This window comes from Polypterus senegalus, chromosome 6 (assembly GCF_016835505.1).
Source record: "Polypterus senegalus isolate Bchr_013 chromosome 6, ASM1683550v1, whole genome shotgun sequence".
NCBI lineage: Eukaryota > Metazoa > Chordata > Cladistia > Polypteriformes > Polypteridae > Polypterus > Polypterus senegalus.
In genome coordinates this window covers 162588614-162607129 of record NC_053159.1, presented here as the reverse complement: position 1 = coordinate 162607129, position 18516 = coordinate 162588614, and the positions used below count along the sequence as shown (strand labels likewise).

Sequence of the window (18516 nt, the reverse complement as noted above, 5' to 3'; positions counted from 1 at the left end):
ATATAAGTGGAATGGTAACTGGTATTTATTTTTAACAAATTTAAGCATCAGAATACAGAAGTTCTTCAAGAGCAGCTTTCTACAGCCTTTTTAGTCTCGTTTGTTACTGAACTTCAGTGGTTCTGAAATTTTGTTGGTGCCCGGGCACTCTGTCCAAGCTCACAGGCAAGGCCCAATTACAAACAGACCTACCTGCCCATTTGTTTTTCAGACATTTTATTTAAAGACCAACATTTATTCATTCACTTTTTTTAGTGGCGCAGTCATTAATGATTGTGTTGATTAAGGTTTATCACTTGAATGTAATATTTCACTTTCATACCCAATAAATGCTCTCACAAATCCCAGAAAAACAGAAATCAAATGGTATACCCCTATCAAAAATACTGCAGATGAAGTCAGATCCGCCGGTTTATCTAATCTTTTATTATTGCTTAACAGGATGCAGAGTACAGTACCTCTGTTTTCACTTTATTATCTCCGAAGCAGAGGTGCTGAAGGTAAGCTGCAGCGTTAGCTTGAACTGAAGGAAACTGATGTTGCAACATATGAATCACTTCAGGTAGCTCTGGATCACGCCATGCAAACTCTCTATTAGAAAAGAGAAGAACAGAGATAAAAAAATAAAAACAAATTAGAAATTTGAAGTCTTCAGGGCAAAGGCAACTTTCTGTAACCAGCAGGTAAAAAAAGAATCAAGGTTGATCTGGCGTCCCTTACATTACACTGAAGAAAACACAAAAATGCCAAAGGGGTTAAGTCCAAGAGAACATGTAGAGACAAAATTCCCATTTGTTGTGAGCAGCTGCGTGCCCTTCGTTTTAAAGAGTTTTTACAAAGATATCATAGGACTATCAAACCCAGTCAAGGGCTGCTGTTGGCCATGGCACAAAGCGGCAGACAACCTCGGGGTGGCTGCCCACTTGGGTGCACAATCATACCCACATAGGGGCCACTTTGGAACGGCCAAGTAACCTACACGTCTTTGGGGTGTGGGGGGAAAAAATCTGAGCAGGCACAAAGACAATGTGCAAATGACAAAATAACTTTAAACCAGGTTTTTTGTAAAATTGGGTCAAAAAAATGCACTGCCACAAGCATTAATTAGAGAAACACAATGCTTCTTCTTTCCACTGTCAAATAATAATAATAATAATGGAGTGGATTACTTATCATAGATAAGGGGTTGCCTTCTACCTTCTTTAATCTTTCACGGCATTGATTTAACTTCAAATTAGTAAACGCGGCGGTTGTCTGATCAAAACAATGAATAACAGATTAAGAAGCAGTTCAGACTGAATAAGGAACACGTAACATCTGCCAACATGGCACCACATCTGTGATAAGGTTTGGAGTAAGTTTGAATCTTATTTGCTTTATAATAATACGTTCTGTGTTTATGTACTCTTTAAAATACTCAGATACGTAAACATGAAATGACTGCAAATTATGCACAATAAAAATGCCCGTATCTTTCCATCATGTGCTCATTCATCAGGATGCGACCCAAATGTTGTTAATGCAAGGAGGTGACCAATGTAAAGCTGCTGGAGTGGACACAAATCACAGCACCGTGGCACGCACCGACTTCACAGGCCGCAATGCCAGGAGACACGTTAACTGCACCAAGTGCCAAGCTTTTCAGCAATTGATGAACAGAATTCAAGTGGACACAACAGTGTAGAAAGACAGCAGGTATGTCATGATCGTAAATATTAGAGCTTATCTTGAAGGTCATGAACTCCTTTTGTAAAAAAACAACACTCTATTAGTTTTAATGACCTTCAACACAAATGTGCAATGCTTTCCTGCCTGGCAAGCCTTTCCTTTAAGTATCATTTTTAAAATTTACTTCAGTTGTGAGGTCAGGTTGATTGCCATTTTATTATTACTTTTGGGGGCTTTTTAAAACTTGCGTGTGCCAATATTGATATATAATTAATTCACACCTAATGTGAAGCCCTGTCTCAAACTGTACCTGTCTGCTCTTAAATCATCATCAGTGATCAGTCTGGCCTGGCCTGACGAGACACTACAGTGCATTTTACCTTCCCTTACACTTTTGTTTGTTACATTTTCAAAAGGCCTGTTTTTTATTTTAGTCACTTCTCCATCTCCAGTAAACTACCTTCTCTGGTTGACTTTAAACCTCACCGCAGTACTTCACTGCATGGACCAGCTTTCAGACATTTTCTCAAGGGTGTTGTTATTAAGGTAGATTATGATCCAGCAGAATTCTTTCATTTTTATGGTGAATTACATGCCCAAGGACACTGATGGGATTACGAGGAAGCAGTTCTTCAAACAAAGAGTTGTGCAAGTCTTAAAACTAATTATACAATCAAGTAGAAACTAGAAAACTTAACAACCTTTATAAAATATTTTGATGAGACAAAGTAATAAGCCAAATGAGTCGGGTGGCCTGAATGTGCTATTTAGAAATTCTGCAAATGACATAACAAGCTACATCTTAGCTATATTTATATATTAATTAGGGGCTGTTAAACTATTTATATTTTGTGATATTTCAATTTATTTAGCCTATAGTATTTTTTTCCTTCCCTAACTCTCCCATCTCCTCCTGCTGGACTTTAAACCCCAGTCATTTTGCCAACACTACAGTAAGCTGCAGATACAAAATAAAAAGGCCAGGTGAGATCCAGCTGCTCCAGATGAGCTCCGCATTTAGCAGAAACTGCATATCAATTCATCAGACACCATTGTTCCTCTCGAGTGCTTTATCAAACGCCAACGAAGAAAACCAAACAAAAGCAAATGAGACTGGATAAGGAGAGCTTGCGGGCAATCTGGCTAGCACTGTTCCCTCGCAGGGCTGATGGCAGCCCAAGACAGCAGCACCATTTCAGAATCCATAACACTTTGTTAAAGTTTATATAAACAACATTTTCTCACTCCTCCCTCAAGGATTTAGCACTCAAAGCCAACACAAAAACTTTTTGCAATGCCTGTAAATCCCTGGCGAGCATGAAATGTATTCCCTTTCTAATACTTTTAGTAGATTAAAGGCCATTCTTCCCTCAGCAGTTTCCACTTCACAGGCTGCTCCCTGGGGTTTCCCAGCCCTTATCTCAGCGTTACACTTACTCAGAGGTGTACCCCAGATGTACTTAGTCACTTGTGTGCTTTAGCTTATGCCGCTCTCCTTGTGGTTCTACCCTCACTACTGCGGCACTATTGCCGTTTTTACTAGCCTTGTAATGTTTTTGCTGGTTATATTCTGCCCAAGTCTTACTACGGTAGTTTCTTCAAGCCTGAAAGCAATTTCCAAAATAGAGATTTTCTGTAACAACTTGTTCAGTGTGTCATTTGTTAAAATGACAAACTGGTGTGTGACATTATAAAAACTGACCTTTTGGTTGGATAAACAGAAACCTTTAGGTAGATGCCTGCATAAAATATTAATCCTAGCCTCAAGAGGGTAGAAAGAAAAGCATCACGGGGGCCTTTTTCTCCTTATTAAATATAAACTTACTTTTTATTATTTCCACTTAGTAATATAATAGATACATTAATCCAAGGTACTTTACAAATCTGAAGTACACAAAAGAAATGATGGAGCACAAGCCTACAAGCTGCAGCATCAGTTACACTTGCTACACACAACTATAAGACCTCATTCACAGCTATGGCTATGCAAAGACAAGTGGTAGAGAGCAGGGGCTTTATTAGCTTGGTCTTTTGGGTGTTGATGCACGTTTTTAATGCATGTTAACACATGTAGGTCATTTCGTGTTCAAAATAAGAGAATAAATACATAAATCACTGGAGTTCTTTCCAGTCACATTCAGAGGTTTTTGCCGAGCATGTGATGTGTGATGTGGTCGCTGGTAGTACGATGCCTACTTTGCCAAATATGATGATAATCATGGCAACTGTAATCCTAAACAGGGGTTGAAGATGGACTCCTAGAACACGCATGTGCTCAGCTCACCTGCAGAAATCAGGAAGGACTGGTTGGGAAACAGCAAAGGCTGGACTTCCCGTATTTTGCTTTTTCCTGGAGAAAACATGCACAACAGCACATTTTAATGCACCTATTTGTGGAAAATCTGCAGCCTGTCACTTCTGAAAAAGCTGCACTGTGCTCGTCTGAGGTGATACGAGCGAAGGCCACACCACAGAATCAGTTTTACTTGTGTGACACAGACCTGCGTAAATAATGTAATAAAACACAGAAGTCTCAATGTGTTGTAAATTTGGGTCACATGAATTAACATTACATAAAAATGAATGTCATACGTGCAATGTACTGTTAATAAATCATATCTGCTAACTCTGCTAACTATTTGCAACATGTTTTTTAAGAAAAGTCAGTTTATAGCATAGTTTGTTGCACTCTCAATCATTTTCATCTTGAGTCACTGCTTTTCCACGTTAAACTGCTCTTTCTGACTTGTTTCCTACCACCTATATTTTTAAAATGAAACTCCCCATGCCAGAGAGTTTTGTCCTTTTCTTGAAATTCCATCCATCCATTTATTTCCTAACCCCATTTTTTTCCTTTTATAAGAGTCACAGGGAGCGGATGCCTATCCTGTGTCAGCAGTCTCTCACATGGCACACTTGCCAACACAGCCACACTATGCCAGTCAATAGGAGTCGATTGTACCCAGAAAGCACTCTGTTCAGGAGTCAAACTGTGAGACAGCAATTCTTTCTGCTGCGCCAACATGTCACTCTCTGTGCATACCCAATTGATATCACTATTTTTTCAACCCATTTATCTGCTGGAATATTTATGACACCAGTACAAGCAATTCTCAGAATAGAGCATCAAAGCTCTGCAATGGCAGTGCCCTCCCTCATCCACCCGGGCACATACTCAGGTCAGATCCAGAGGCTGATCACATGCTCTGGAAACTCAAAATTCCACTTAATATGCTTGAAGCTGACAGCTCGTTATTAAAATTGGAAGCAACTGGTGCAAGATGAAGTCTCCTGCTGCACCTTAATTATCAATTCAGAGCCTTTCTCGCCATGCAGTTGTGTTTGCAAAGGACTTCAGTGGATGCGTTCGGAACAGAAAACCACCCCTGTGCATTTTTAATTAAGCTCGGCTGGAAGAATTTCATTGAACTCACGATAAAAATCAGTGCTCTGAAATTGCTGTCCTTTGCATTGTCCAAATATAAAAAATTAATCGCTATCATCTATTATATAAAAAAAAAAAAACAAACAAAATATGGTGCATCAGAGAACTTCCTTTTTAATTGTATAAAATATTTTACACTCATAATAATTTACTTTGTGCAAATAGTAGCATTTGCACCATCCCTGGTGTGGTCAACACTACTTTTCAAAACAAAAACACATTTTCTTCATGTTATTTTAAAGCTGCCTGCTGGTCATTTCTGTTGCTCATTAATGGCTATTTGTCTTACATAGTTTTGTGGCCATATGGCGAAGAACTCAAGACATTTACCTAGAAGGGCACAGCTTTGGTGCCCACCTACTGGCTGGCTAAAGGGCCTTTAGCAGGTTCTGGGCTTCTGTTCCACACACAGTCTTCTGCACTGCACTTTTAAAGCACTTAAACTACAAAAGGCAACATTTAAAAAGGTAAACTTAAAAGCTGCCCCTTTGAAATGCAAGTACAAGGAAAAAAAAATGTCAGGCACTCTCACATAACGTGGAGACTTCTGTTACTGGTTGCAATAACCTTATATACAAAAAAATAAAATCAGGTGTTGGGTTTACAGATACCATTATTATTTGTTTTCACATCATTTTATGAAATCACCCGAGATCAACATGGGGCTCCTGTAGGTCAACTCCTTGAAATTCAGAAGCAAGTGGCATAGACTTTTACATCTGGAATTCCTCCAAATTGAAGACAGACTCCTCGTCTGGCCAGAGGCCTGAAATGCAGAATGTGAATTGCACTTGGTTTGTGGGCCCAGGCCTCTGAAAGGAGGGACACACAGATGGATGGATGAATGTTTATTTGTCCAGAGGGGGACATTTATCATTATGCATAGATGCAGATATGAGAAGTTTTATTCCCTTAGGCAGATTTATACTATTGTGATCAAAGCCGTGCCTCATAAGAAGCCAACGGCCACTTGTATGCAGGCTTGTATTCAGGCTAAACTTTCTGCGGCCAGCCTGTAGATTCACAAAATATCAGCGCACAAGTCCCATATTTACTATCAAGAAAAGGTCAATTGCACTAGCCAGCTGCCATACTGATACAGGAACTCAATAACAATTTACATACTCTATAGGTATACTGCAAATCATTTGAAAAATAATCTTTAAACCAGCGCTAGATCTTACCTTACTATTTATAATTAATAACACTGAATTGTTGTTGCAGGGAAGAGGCAGAAACTGCACTTGTCATGTTTTTCAATACACCCAACAGTTGAATTACATTACGTTAGATAATCACATTTAGGAATGCTGGCAGTGATTGGTCAAGCGTTAAACGGGAGATGAAGGAAAAAAACGGCAGTTGTGCTTTAGAGGGTGTTTATCACTTAGAAAAATATAAATAAGAAATAAAAGAATTACATAGTCCAAGCACAAAGTAAAGTGAATTCTTACTTGCATGTCTACTCAGACAACTGACGATAACACAGTGCTAACAAGAAGTCACACACATACACACATAGAATGCAACACACAGTTAAATAGAGTAAAACCCTGTTAATCTACAGCTCATTGGTTCAGACATTCAGACTCGATTTTACATCATGGGAAAAATTCTGACAATCAAGAAAATATTATATGACTGAAAATAGAACAAAAACTGGCTTATGAGTAGTTTTCTGCACATTTTACAATATATTTACCATTGTTAATAAATACTTAGCCGGGCAAGCTCATAATGTCACTGTGAACAAGAAAATTAGCAGCATAGCAACTACAACTAGTCGACGTACATTAATCGGGAACGGCTCGCTGCACTTGATAAGAGCAAATGTGTTGGGATGAATCATTTATTGTTGGAAATGACTCACTCACTAGCCCCTGTCCTCCACTACACCAACACATATCAGTCACTTGGCTACTGTACTCGGTTGGCACATGCACACCTTACCTTTACTTACTCTATTTTTTTTTGTTTTACATGTGCACACACACACACACACACTGGCCACTTATATTATACACATCTTCAACTGCTTGTTAACACAAATAGATTATCAGTCAATCACATGGCAGGAACGCAATGTATTTACACATATAGACATTGACAAGACAACCCGCTGAAGTTCAAACCGAGCATCAGAATGGAGAAGAAAGGAGATTTAAATGACTTTAAATGTGGCATGGTTGTTGGTGCTGGATGGGCTGGTCTGGACATTTCAGAAACTGCTGATCTACTGAGATTTTCACGCACAAACATCTCTAGGGTTTATTGTCTGAAAAGGGAAAAATATCCAGTAGTCTGGGCAAAAATATCTTGTTGATGCCAGAGGAGAATGGCCAGACGGGTTTGAGCTGATAGAAAGACAACAGTAACTCAAATAACCACTTGTTACAAAGGAGGTATGTAGAAGAGCATCTCTGAACACACAACATGTCCAACCTCAAAGGAGATGGGCTACAGCAGCAGGAGACCACACCGGGTGCCAATCCTGTCACCTAACAATAGGAAACTGAGGTCATAATTTGCACAGGCTCACCAAATTGGACAAAAGAAGATTAGAAAAACATTTCCTGGTCTTGGATTTCTGTACACTAAGTCTGATCATTTTCTTCTGATGATGAATCCTGATAGGAATCGAAAGCTTAGGAATAAAAATCTATTTTACGATACACGATTAATTTTCTCCCTTAGTGTATTTCCAGTGTGGTCCCCGGCCTGGACGCCCAGGAGGACCAGAGGAGGGCTTGTGCCTCCTCCAGACCGCGAGGGGACGTCCGTCCTGGTTATGTTGGGGGCCTCGGGTAAAGGGCTTGGAAGCCCAGCCCTGTAGGGACCCGTGGCCACCGCCAGGCGGCGCCCCGGTGCCTGAATATCCCGGGAGCCCAGCACTTCCACCACACCAGGAAGTGCTGGGGAAGACGACAAGGGACACCGGGACGGCTTCCGGGTGCGCAGCCGGCACTTCCGCCACACTGGGGTGTGGCCAGCACTGATTGCCGGGAAGCAGCTGGAGCCCATCCGGGTTCCCATTTAAGGGGCCGCCTCCCTCCAGTCATTGACAAGAGTCGGGTGGAAGAGTGGCAACGTCTGGAGAAGGGAGGAGGCAGTAGGAAGAAAAGAGAGAGAGAAAAAGAAAGAGAGAGAGAGAGAAAAGAGAAGAAGAAAAGAGAAGGCATTGGAGTGGCCTGGACTGAGGGGTATTGGGGATTAGTGAGCTGAATTGTAAAAAGAGATGGAAAATAAACGTGTGTTTGTGGGTGACATTAACGTGTCTGCCTGTCTGTGTCCGGGGCAAGGTTCACACCAGCTACAAATATGCAATTTGATCTGCTTCACCGCATCACACCATTCATCAAACATCGAATCACACAGATTGATCCTGCTGGAGCTGCAATGCAGCTTGCCGTTACATGTTGATAGAAAACAATGATGCCGACATCTTATACCAAAACTTGAACACACGCGCCACCCATATTTTTGCTGGTACTGCAACTCGTACATGCCTTGCGTTAATTTCTGACAACGTGCTCAGAGGAAACATCAAAACAATTCTGGGAACGCATGGCAACCATGAGCGTGAAGTACAAACTGGCCCCAAGAGAGGCTCTTTAATATTCTTTTAGATGGATGTTTTTCTATAAGCAACGGAGTAAACAAAAAAAATGGACACGTGCTTTGTAACAAAGCCTTACCTGGGATCTTTCTGGATACTGTCTATAGAGGGGGACCTTGTTGTTCCATCATCAACAGTCGTCATCTGTCTGGAGTAGGCAGATTCTGAGGGTCTGTACTGGGATGAACGATATGGGTCAGCATAGGTGGAGGTGGCGTTCAGCGTGTAGTTACTTCTTTGGTATGTTGCAGCACTGCGTTGACTGAGTGACCTCTGTAGATTGCCTATTCCTATTTTAACAGAAAGAAATTTTGCTCAATAAAATATTCAGTACATTTAAAATTATTCTTAATCAAGAACACAAATACAGTATAAAGTAATAATATTTGGAATGTATAACTGTGGCAGTGTGGGCTCTCTCAGGGTCTGACAACCACAAAGAAAGGAGTCTTTATTATAACAAAAGAAAAAGTTCAGGCAAACTGAACGCAAAACTCAATTCTTCCTTAGTGATGAATCTACAAACCAGTATGCAGTTCCCTTCAGCTGGTCTCTCATAACCGTGTAATATTATTCTGTTTAAATGTTCACATATGCCCACCCACACAGCATATCCAATAATGCAGGTCCCCAACCACCAACCAGCAATTTGGCCCACCCAGGAGCCCCCAAACAACTGGGAAGGATTTACTAATTGATGCACACGTAACAATCAACTGATATCTGAAGGTGACTGACAGCCTGCTTAGCCATCTTCAGCTGTTCTTGCACTACAAACAACCCAAGTCTCCCAGCCGCACTGGCATAGAACTGGATGCACAATAATAAACAAGAAAATGTCCTAAAAACAGCTTACATGATACTAATACTTTATATAGAATTGCACACATTTAGCACTCTAATATAAGCAACACATTATCAGACTGATACAGTACATGTCAAATAATTTTAAAAAACAGGCACATTTCTTTCCTGAATTCTAAATGACAGACCTGCATATTGAGTAAGATCATAATTTACTGTCATTATCTAAACCTAATGTGAGACGGAGTGCAGAGGCTATAAAAATGAGGACTGTAAATGAGAACTAGGGGATTTTCCAGACAACTCCCAAAATAAAGAATAATTTGCCTGGCTACATGCATTCCTGCACTTTTGTTGCCTCTTTTTTTGATTCAGAACCAAGATACAAATAAATCATTCCTAATAAAGCTATTTATTCGCTCCCATCCCACACAATGTTAAGGCCATGTCACTTTGTTTGTTGCTGAATCAGAAAAAAACAATGAAGTCATCATTTAAAAATGAATAGAAAAAGATACACTTCTCAGATCAGACTGGATTTCTTTCTAATGAATTGCTTGACGAGAAAACACTTTTTTTCAGATCCACTGAAGGGTAAACGTACAGCAGGCCTTTTATCTAACCAGACTACTCTGTGCATCAATACAATTTATAACCTGACTTATCAGAAGGAAAGGATCTCGAGTCTGCGGCACAGGACAGTGCAGGCTGAATGTAAAAGACGAGCAATTTTCCAAACTGTTTCCCAGCAATCACTGCCCGTCTATTGGCTTTCTTCGCTGTTGCCCACCCATTAGTGAGGCAGCTCGCTGTCAGCCAATAGGCTTCTGGGCTTTGACTGCAGCCTTATCTTCCTAGAGAGAATGAAATGCCTAAGGGATCCAAATCATCAAATCACACTTTCTTTCAACTTCAAACCTGTTTCTGCTCTAGACACAAAATGAAGAGAGTTACCCGAGCCAGTCCGATAAACTGCCGTCTGAGTACCATGATGAAGGTCGACTGTCCCATGGTTTGGACCACGGTACAGGGGACACTGAAATGTCTTTCCCTCATAAATGGGAGTGATATGCAAATCTGGAGACATTACAGATCGAAGATCTTGTCCAACTTGGCTGTGCTGGCTGGCATACGAGCTTCTCAAGCCTGAAAAATAAAATAAAATCTTTGTTAAAAAAGAAAGGGGAAAAAAAAAAAATCGATACAAAAATAAACTAAAGTAAGCTCCACAGCAAACACATTATTTTTATAATTTAGGTTGAAACCATGAAGGCAACAGCCCCACTCTAATTAAAATTAGCATGAGATCACTTCTGTCATCCTGTGCGAGTTCAATGAGCCATAAAACAGCAAGTAATTTAGAAAGAAGAAATAAGGCAGTTTTTAAAGAGACCACAGTCTAAATGATTCAAATCTGATGGAGGACAGTAGGGAAGGTAGAGCTAACCCCCCCATCTCAAAATTCAAACAAATCAAAGGAGGAGGTGTGGGACACGGCAAAAAAAAAAACAAAATCCTTGCACACTTACCGTGGTCTCCCAGGAGGTTTTAAGTTGGAAAATGATCATTCTGAAGTGAAAAGCTGCTAAAGATCTTAGCTAAGTGATAAATGAGGGTTTCTGGGAGGCAGTCAGCAGCATTAGGCTGCCTGTGCTAAAGCAGAGGTGCAGTGCATTTGCTGGCCACGCCTTTCTGTCTACAATGTGGCCGGGCCTGCAGGCACTCGCCTCCTCCTCCTCCTCTCCTCTCCTCTCCTCTCCCAGGTTAAAAGACTGCAGGCCGCCACAAGCATGCGAGTCCTGGGAGGGGCAGAAGGCAGCAGGGCAGGCTCCAACAGACTACACAAGTGCTCTGCCCTGTTTACTAGCGTGGCGCGCCCACGTGAGCCTACACTGGGCACACACTTCGGAAGTCAAAGTAAGTCTCACCTGCAGGCACATATCTGGATTGCAGTAAAGGGCTTGCAAAATTCCATCACACTTAGTGTAAATGATTAATTGACCCTCATTAACCTGATAAAAATCTAATGAATAAAGTACCACCACAGATTAGGTCACAAGGTCTTTAATCATGTTTTGTTTTTTTAAGAATTACATTTTGAGTTTTAACAGTAAATGTCAACTCTGAAAACATTTAAAGAGACCGGAATGCGGAGACTTCAGTTTAAGGTACGTAAACACCTTCCTACATCGATCCCCTTTCCCTGAACAGTAGATTGTACACAACTGCTAATTATTTCCCAAACAACATGTCACTACTCTGTGGAGCCAATACATTTTCTCTCGTGTCAGTGTGTTTTTCTCCTTCCACATCTCAAAAGGTGGGTGTGTTTGGTTACTTGGCAGCTCTAAATTCGCCTGGTATGAGTGTATGTGGATATGACTGTTCCCTGGGATGGACTGGCATCCTATTCGTGGCGGAACCCCAGCCCTGCACAAAGTAAAGAACAAGTGGGTTTAGAAAGTGGAAGGACGGAGGTATTGGCTCCTTTTGTGTTAGTGTAACCCACTAATGCCACACTGAGCTTTAAATGGTGCCAGTGTACAGTTTAAGGAGACAATGAGCTGATTTTACATGTATACCAGTGATGGATCAGTACTAAAATGTTGACATTGATCTCAATACCAGCTTTTGGACCCGAGTACCTGGACCAAAATGGTACCAAAGCAAATAACGGAGAACCCTCCATCCACCCCCAACCCAGTCTCAACCCCTCACCTCCCTGTCTCTTTCCAACCTCCGTGGTGCGCCACACAATCAGGCAATACACAGTGTGGCTCTCCAAGCAGAGAGCAGAGGAGAAGGATCAGGGTTATGTGTGGGACAGTGGAAGAACAAAGAGCTGTGCACAATGTCTTTCAGAACAACATTTACTTCCGGTACTGAAAATACCAAAAGGCTGATACCACCGTTTGAAAAATAGAGTTTTTAGTAAAGGTATGACATGCCACCCTAATACATGCAGGTACTATTCTACATGAACTGACATGTTTTTCTTAGCCAAACATATTAGAGAGTCACATAAACTCGAGCTGAACAACATTTGCATTTCAGATGTATTGGATTATTTTTACACAACATTCCCGAGCACAGGATGAAGAGCACTGAGGCCAGTGTCTTGTATACAGGATTTGCTTATACACTGGAGCTCGGCATACGTCCTTAATCCGTTCCAGATCCTTTGACTGAAACCAAACAGGACGTATACCAAACAAATTTTTCCCATAAGAAATTAAAGGAAAATTATTAATCCGTTCCCATGAAAAAAAAATCCTATTGTTATTGGCATATTATACATTGATGGGTTTGTATAAAATAATTTAAACACTGCCTAATACTAAAATACATAAATACAAAAGCAATTAGATGAAATACATAAAAATTTAACCTCACTTTTTAATAACGTCTTTGTTTTTCACAATTGTAGATACCGTCGTTCTTGGCATACGGTAATCAACAGCCATGTCCCGGATACGCATGCCACCTTCATACTTTTCAAAAATCAATTCAAATTTATGCGAAAAAAAGCAAAATTACGTGAAAATTCAGAGAGTTATAGCGCGGGTTGTTCACTGAATGCTAGCGACTGGCGTACTGACGCTCATGGGCAGTCGTGGCTTTGTCTCGAGAGAGGTAAACAAGGGTAGCGTGCGGTGTTCTAGCACGCGAGTCGTATTCCAAACAGGATGTATACCAAGTTGGACTTATTCCGAAGCAGACGTATACTGAGGTACCACTGACTGTATTCCTGTTCTGCTGTGAGTTTCTTCCACCATTCCCATGATTGTTTCATTGACTACATTGACATTTGTTTATTTGCTGACGTTTTTCCACCAAGGTGACTATAAATGTGATATATAATTGATTACATTTCTTTTGTTTTCCCAGTTGGTGCACAGGTAGGTGGTCACCCAGTGTCAGTAGTGGGATCTTAAAACCACAGCACAGGGTTTTAAGTTCAAAGCCTTAACCGTTATGCCACTCTGGTAGCGCTAAATAAGCCTGGTGGGGTGAAGCACATCCTGAGAACTGGCATTCTGTTCACACTCTGCTGTCTGCGCCCCCGTACCTGAAACGTGGATTCCAAAAACACAGAGCAGAACGAAACAAAGCAAAGCATCCATGACATTTTAGGTCTGCCTTGCCATCGACGGGAATTCAGGTTTCACTTTTTGTTATTTCAGTGTAAAATCTGCCATTAAATTAAAATCCCAGTATAAATGAAAATATCCATCCATCCATCTTTCTCAACCCGCTTTATCTGTTACAAGGTTAGGAACCAGCCCGTGTTGGACGGCATCTTGCCACACTGTGCTAACCCACAGTTACTTTTTTTTTGACCGTGCTCGTCAATGGGATGTTTCATGAATTTCAAACAAACACACAGAAGGAGGATGTGCAGACTCACAGGCAATGAATGACCAGGTCAGGCATCCAGAAAAGTGCAAACCACTGAGCCAGAATTCCTCTAACAAGAAGTGAAATTTGATTTGATATTTTATACATTTCTGCACTTTGTAATTCTATTACACCGCACATTTGTAGTGTCAGCACAAGTGACTTATTCAGGGTTGTACCCCGAGTCAGAGTAACAGAATGAACAGGCGGTCGTGTAGTCTATTAACGCCCGAGCCAATGAGCCACTCATGTGGGAGGAGCTTAGTATTTAAAATAAAAATATCACCATACAAGGTCCAGTGCTGAACACGTACTGAATGCTAGCATCAACACCAGCTGAATTTTCCCAACCAGGGGCTTCATCTTCACACTACAGAGAGTTGACATGGAAGTGGGAGTGCAGCCTTATAATCTTTTGCAGTCCATCACCTGGGCCATTAGGCTGCACTGCTGAAATCTCCAAACTCAGTTGAAACAAGTCAAACGAATCAGTGGTGGGGATTGATACGGCAAACCTGATTCTTTTTATTGGCTAGTTCTGTTGCCAACAGACTACACATTAGACGTGCTTTTCCAAAGGTAACACTATCTCAAGGCGCTCTACTTGTACAAAAATAATAAAAAAGCAATAAAACCAGGGCGCTTTTACTCATCAGTGTAGTTGTTGAAATGATTGCGGCATGCTTGGATTTGCAGAAGATTATCATCTCTAATTCTGTTTTCCCTCCCAGGAAGTCAGAAAAACAAATTTTGGAGTTCACAGTTGGAGTTTTCGTCCCCCTGTGTGCTTTGCTAAGACCTCAAGCAATGGGCCGTAAAGCATCTGCACTGCAGTATTAAGGCAGCTTTATTAGAATGGCAGAATCCAAACAACTACAATTATTTTTGCTTGATTCCTCATTAACAATTTTAAGATGTCTCTGATTAATGTCAATTATTTCACCCATTTGAAAAAGAACGGAATTAAATAACTAACAATAATAAGATTGCGATTAAACTCATGTGTGGAAAACACGGTACAGTTCCTTCATTGTAAATATTTTTTCCAACACGTGAATTTCTCTAATCATGGTGGCATCTATCAAAGAAAGGAAAAAAGAAAAGAAAACTCACCAAGCTGACACAGAAGTGTTTGCGTTGGTCTGTCGCAGAGTTCTAATTTTATTTCAGGCTGTCGCCTGTACTTGCTTTCCCCATTCTGTGAGGCAACTGGATGAACGTTTTTTGTTTGTAATTCACATTTATAAAATAATGGCTCTTTTATAAACCAGCGCAGAATGCATCTGTGAACCTTGTAATAGCCCCTGATCTCACAGCTGGGGGGGGCATCGCCAAACACATCCTCGACTGCCCAGTTTACCAGAACTCTTCAGATTTGGGAGGAAGGCTTCTGAATATTCAACTTGCTGGTAATCAGTGATCAGAGAGAACTACACATATGTTGGGTTGTTCTGTATTTCATATTTGATTTCATAATATACCAGGATGGAACCGATGCTCGCCTTTGTGCAAATGACAGCAATTCTGATAGTAGATGTGTCAAAGGCAGTTCAGGCAATAAGAAAAACACGCCAAGCTCCTTATGCACATTTAAAATGTGAAAACACACCAAAGTTACGTGGATTTCAGCAAACATGACGGTCAAGGACTATGAAAACTTTTTTGAGAACAGTTGAAGTTATTAGTAGAACTGCCGGAGAGGGACACTTCAATTACTGATGCACATCGCCCAATAAGTTTACGAAATATGGTGTTTGAGGCAACAGCAGAAAAGGCAGGCGTGTACACAATAAAATGTGAGGAAGGAATCAGGGCAGGCACACCGCAAGGAAGAGAACTGTATGGAGTAACATAAAATACATTAAAAAAACAGCATATGATATTTCTCTTTTAAACAGTTTAGCCGGCTGTTTGGGGGATTCATTTCTGTTAGTGGAGGCAGAAAATTGAAAAGTCTGATCATAAAAACGATTTTGATGAAATCAAAGCCTTAGCAGCAGTTCTGGCCTAAGGCAAGCTGTACCTACGCTCTTTGGTGAGACTGAAATTAAAAGGCCTTGGTAGTCGAGAGGCAGTTCAGAGCACAGAGAAGAAGTTTACAAGCCCATCAAGAATCTATTAATGGCTATGAATACCTTTGCGATGTTCAGTGATGAACTACAGGCTGTATCCTCACAAATTAACGTTACCTGCACATCTGTAAGGTGTTTGTTTCACACAGCAACAATTTCCACACTCGTTGTAAACCTTTTGGCCCTTTCACTGGTCAGATTCTGTCCAGATCTGTATGTACCAAGGCGGTTACCAAAATGGTGGACAGGAACAGGAAAAGGTGAAGTCACTAGCTAGTCCACCTCCAAATCATGAACTGTTATAGAAATATAGATCTGTTTTGTAAGGCAGGTAAAGAATATCAAGAACAATGTTTGGGTCGGAGTGCTCTGATGCATGTACATGTGAGACTGTGGAATTAAATACTACTTTAGTTATAATTGGCAGTACTTGTTGGACATGACGACACAAAATGTGGATCCTGTAACATCCTAATAAGAACAAAGTAGCCGGCAAACATTCTAAAGAAGATCTACAAATGAAGCACTAGCCTCACTATTAAGTGTCAGTCTTTACCCATCGATAAGCCCTTCGCTTCACACACAAGCACGATCTGCACACTCCATGATGGTTTAACTACACGTGGATTCTCCCCCCTTAACTATCAGGTGACACAAGCAGGCATTTTTTTCTGTTTCGTTTACCCTGCCGTTAAAATTAAAATTCTACTCAGTTTGGACAAAAACATAAGAATATTTTTGCAAAAATATCAAGTGTTACCACCGAGGCACAGTGGTTGGTTTAGCTGCTGGAAGGCTACAGGAGACTGTGTTTGAATCTCAGCCAAGTCCCGCGGTGTGTGGAGTTTGTAGCGTCTATCTGCGTCTTTGTGGATTTATCTCTGGGAACTCCAACTTTCAGGTGACACCCCAAGAATGCTCAGGTTAGGTTTAATAGCAACTCTAAGCCGAGTACCAGATGGGTGAGTGTGTGTGAAGCTGCCCTTCACCCTGGTTCTTACCTTTTGTCTGATGCTGCCAGGACAGGCTCTCATCTCAGTCTTGCCATGCAGGTAAAGATTATGTGCCATAGTGGTTCTGAAACTTCTGTGGTGATGCCTCTTCTCCCTCTTTAAACACTGAAAGCTACATGCTAGTTACTCAGTGTGTCAGGACAACTTTCTCCAAATCCATGGCACTAACGAGTCTAATAGTATGTGGACCAAAAGCCCTTCACATTTATTCTGTCCCTTTCTCCTATTCATTATGTCCTATTTTACTTTGGGAGGTGTCAAAGACTACAACTCTCATGGTGAAGCGGTCAATAGCTTTCAGGGTGCTGACTTAGCTATGGTTACCTGTGTGAAGCAAGGAAAAGTGCAGGCAGTTAAAATGTAACGGTTTTCCCCAAGAATGCCAAATGCAAAGAAAAGCATAAAACAGAAGGACTCAATAACACCAAGGTACTCTATGGGCCATCCTTAACAATAGAAGACCTCCTTGGGTCACCCATGGGATGACTAGGCCACCATTCATTATAAATAAGCACACTTCCTCCTTACCAGGAAAGTACTTGCCATCACTTCAGTCCCAATTCCAGATCCTCCTTAGCATGGCCTTCCTGTGTAATGCGGTCGTAAATGTGAATCACATCCAGGGCAGCTTGAAGGCTATCAAAGTACAGAGCTCCTCTGAGCAGTACAGGTTTCTTTGTAGGGCTCCGTGTTTGACCTACAAATCATGGCAGCAAATAATACCTGCAGCCACCCTGCGTCCTGGAGGGCTGTTTTTATATTAAAACACATGACATGGCATCTGTCTGCTAGAATGTTATCTCCTCTTAGTTGATATCCTGGACAGGGCTGTGGCATCCTAAGCAGGTCATGTCATTTCCTGCGTCACCACACCCACCTCTACTAGCTGTCTCTCACCCATTCTATGACAGCCTATGTAATAATTTTGAATAAGCAGGCCGAGACATTTTACCTGTTTGCATGCATAAAGAGTTGTTTAGAATGTTATATATGTAGAATATTATAGAGTTGATCATTTTTACACGTAGAGTATTATACATGTTGCACGTGCAAAAAGGGAGTTTTGATTTACACCTTTGAGGGCTTCCATGTAACGTCTAGTGCCTGCTGCTGATGTTCATTTTATACTACAGTTTTACTGTATACTACATTTCTCTGTGTTTGTTTTAACTGTCTTTTGCCATTATGTGCAAAACCATACATGTCTCGACTCATTATTAGAACCAAATAAAAACAATCCTGTATTAGTATTTACACCGAGGAAAAAAGATGCCTGAAAATGAAAAATAAAAATGAAATGAATGCCTGGGAAATAATCCAGATCTCATCTGGCTGGCAGAATGTGCCAGTGCCATGTTAAACTGTCAGTACAGTTGGTATTGCGGCAAAGCTGAATACAGAAAAGCAAAATCAGGATTCAAGTGGAGAGAAGGATCTGTGGCACAAGACATGAGGAGGGCATTAATGGCACTGGACAAATAACAGCAAGCTTCGGCCAAG

The 18516-nt window shown here is 41.0% G+C and overlaps 1 protein-coding gene across 2 annotated transcripts in view; it reads right to left on the bottom strand.

The window, feature by feature from the left end:
- pkp4 (plakophilin 4) overlaps positions 1 to 18516 on the bottom strand; it is a 312340-nt gene that overhangs the window by 41647 nt on the left and 252177 nt on the right. For both annotated transcript variants that reach the window (XM_039757447.1, XM_039757448.1), the window contains exons 9-11: positions 10488 to 10679; positions 8809 to 9019; positions 459 to 591 (exon numbers count right to left, since the gene is read on the bottom strand). In XM_039757447.1, coding sequence (XP_039613381.1) covers positions 459 to 591; positions 8809 to 9019; positions 10488 to 10679 — 536 coding nt within the window. The remainder of the gene's footprint in view (positions 1 to 458; positions 592 to 8808; positions 9020 to 10487; positions 10680 to 18516) is intronic.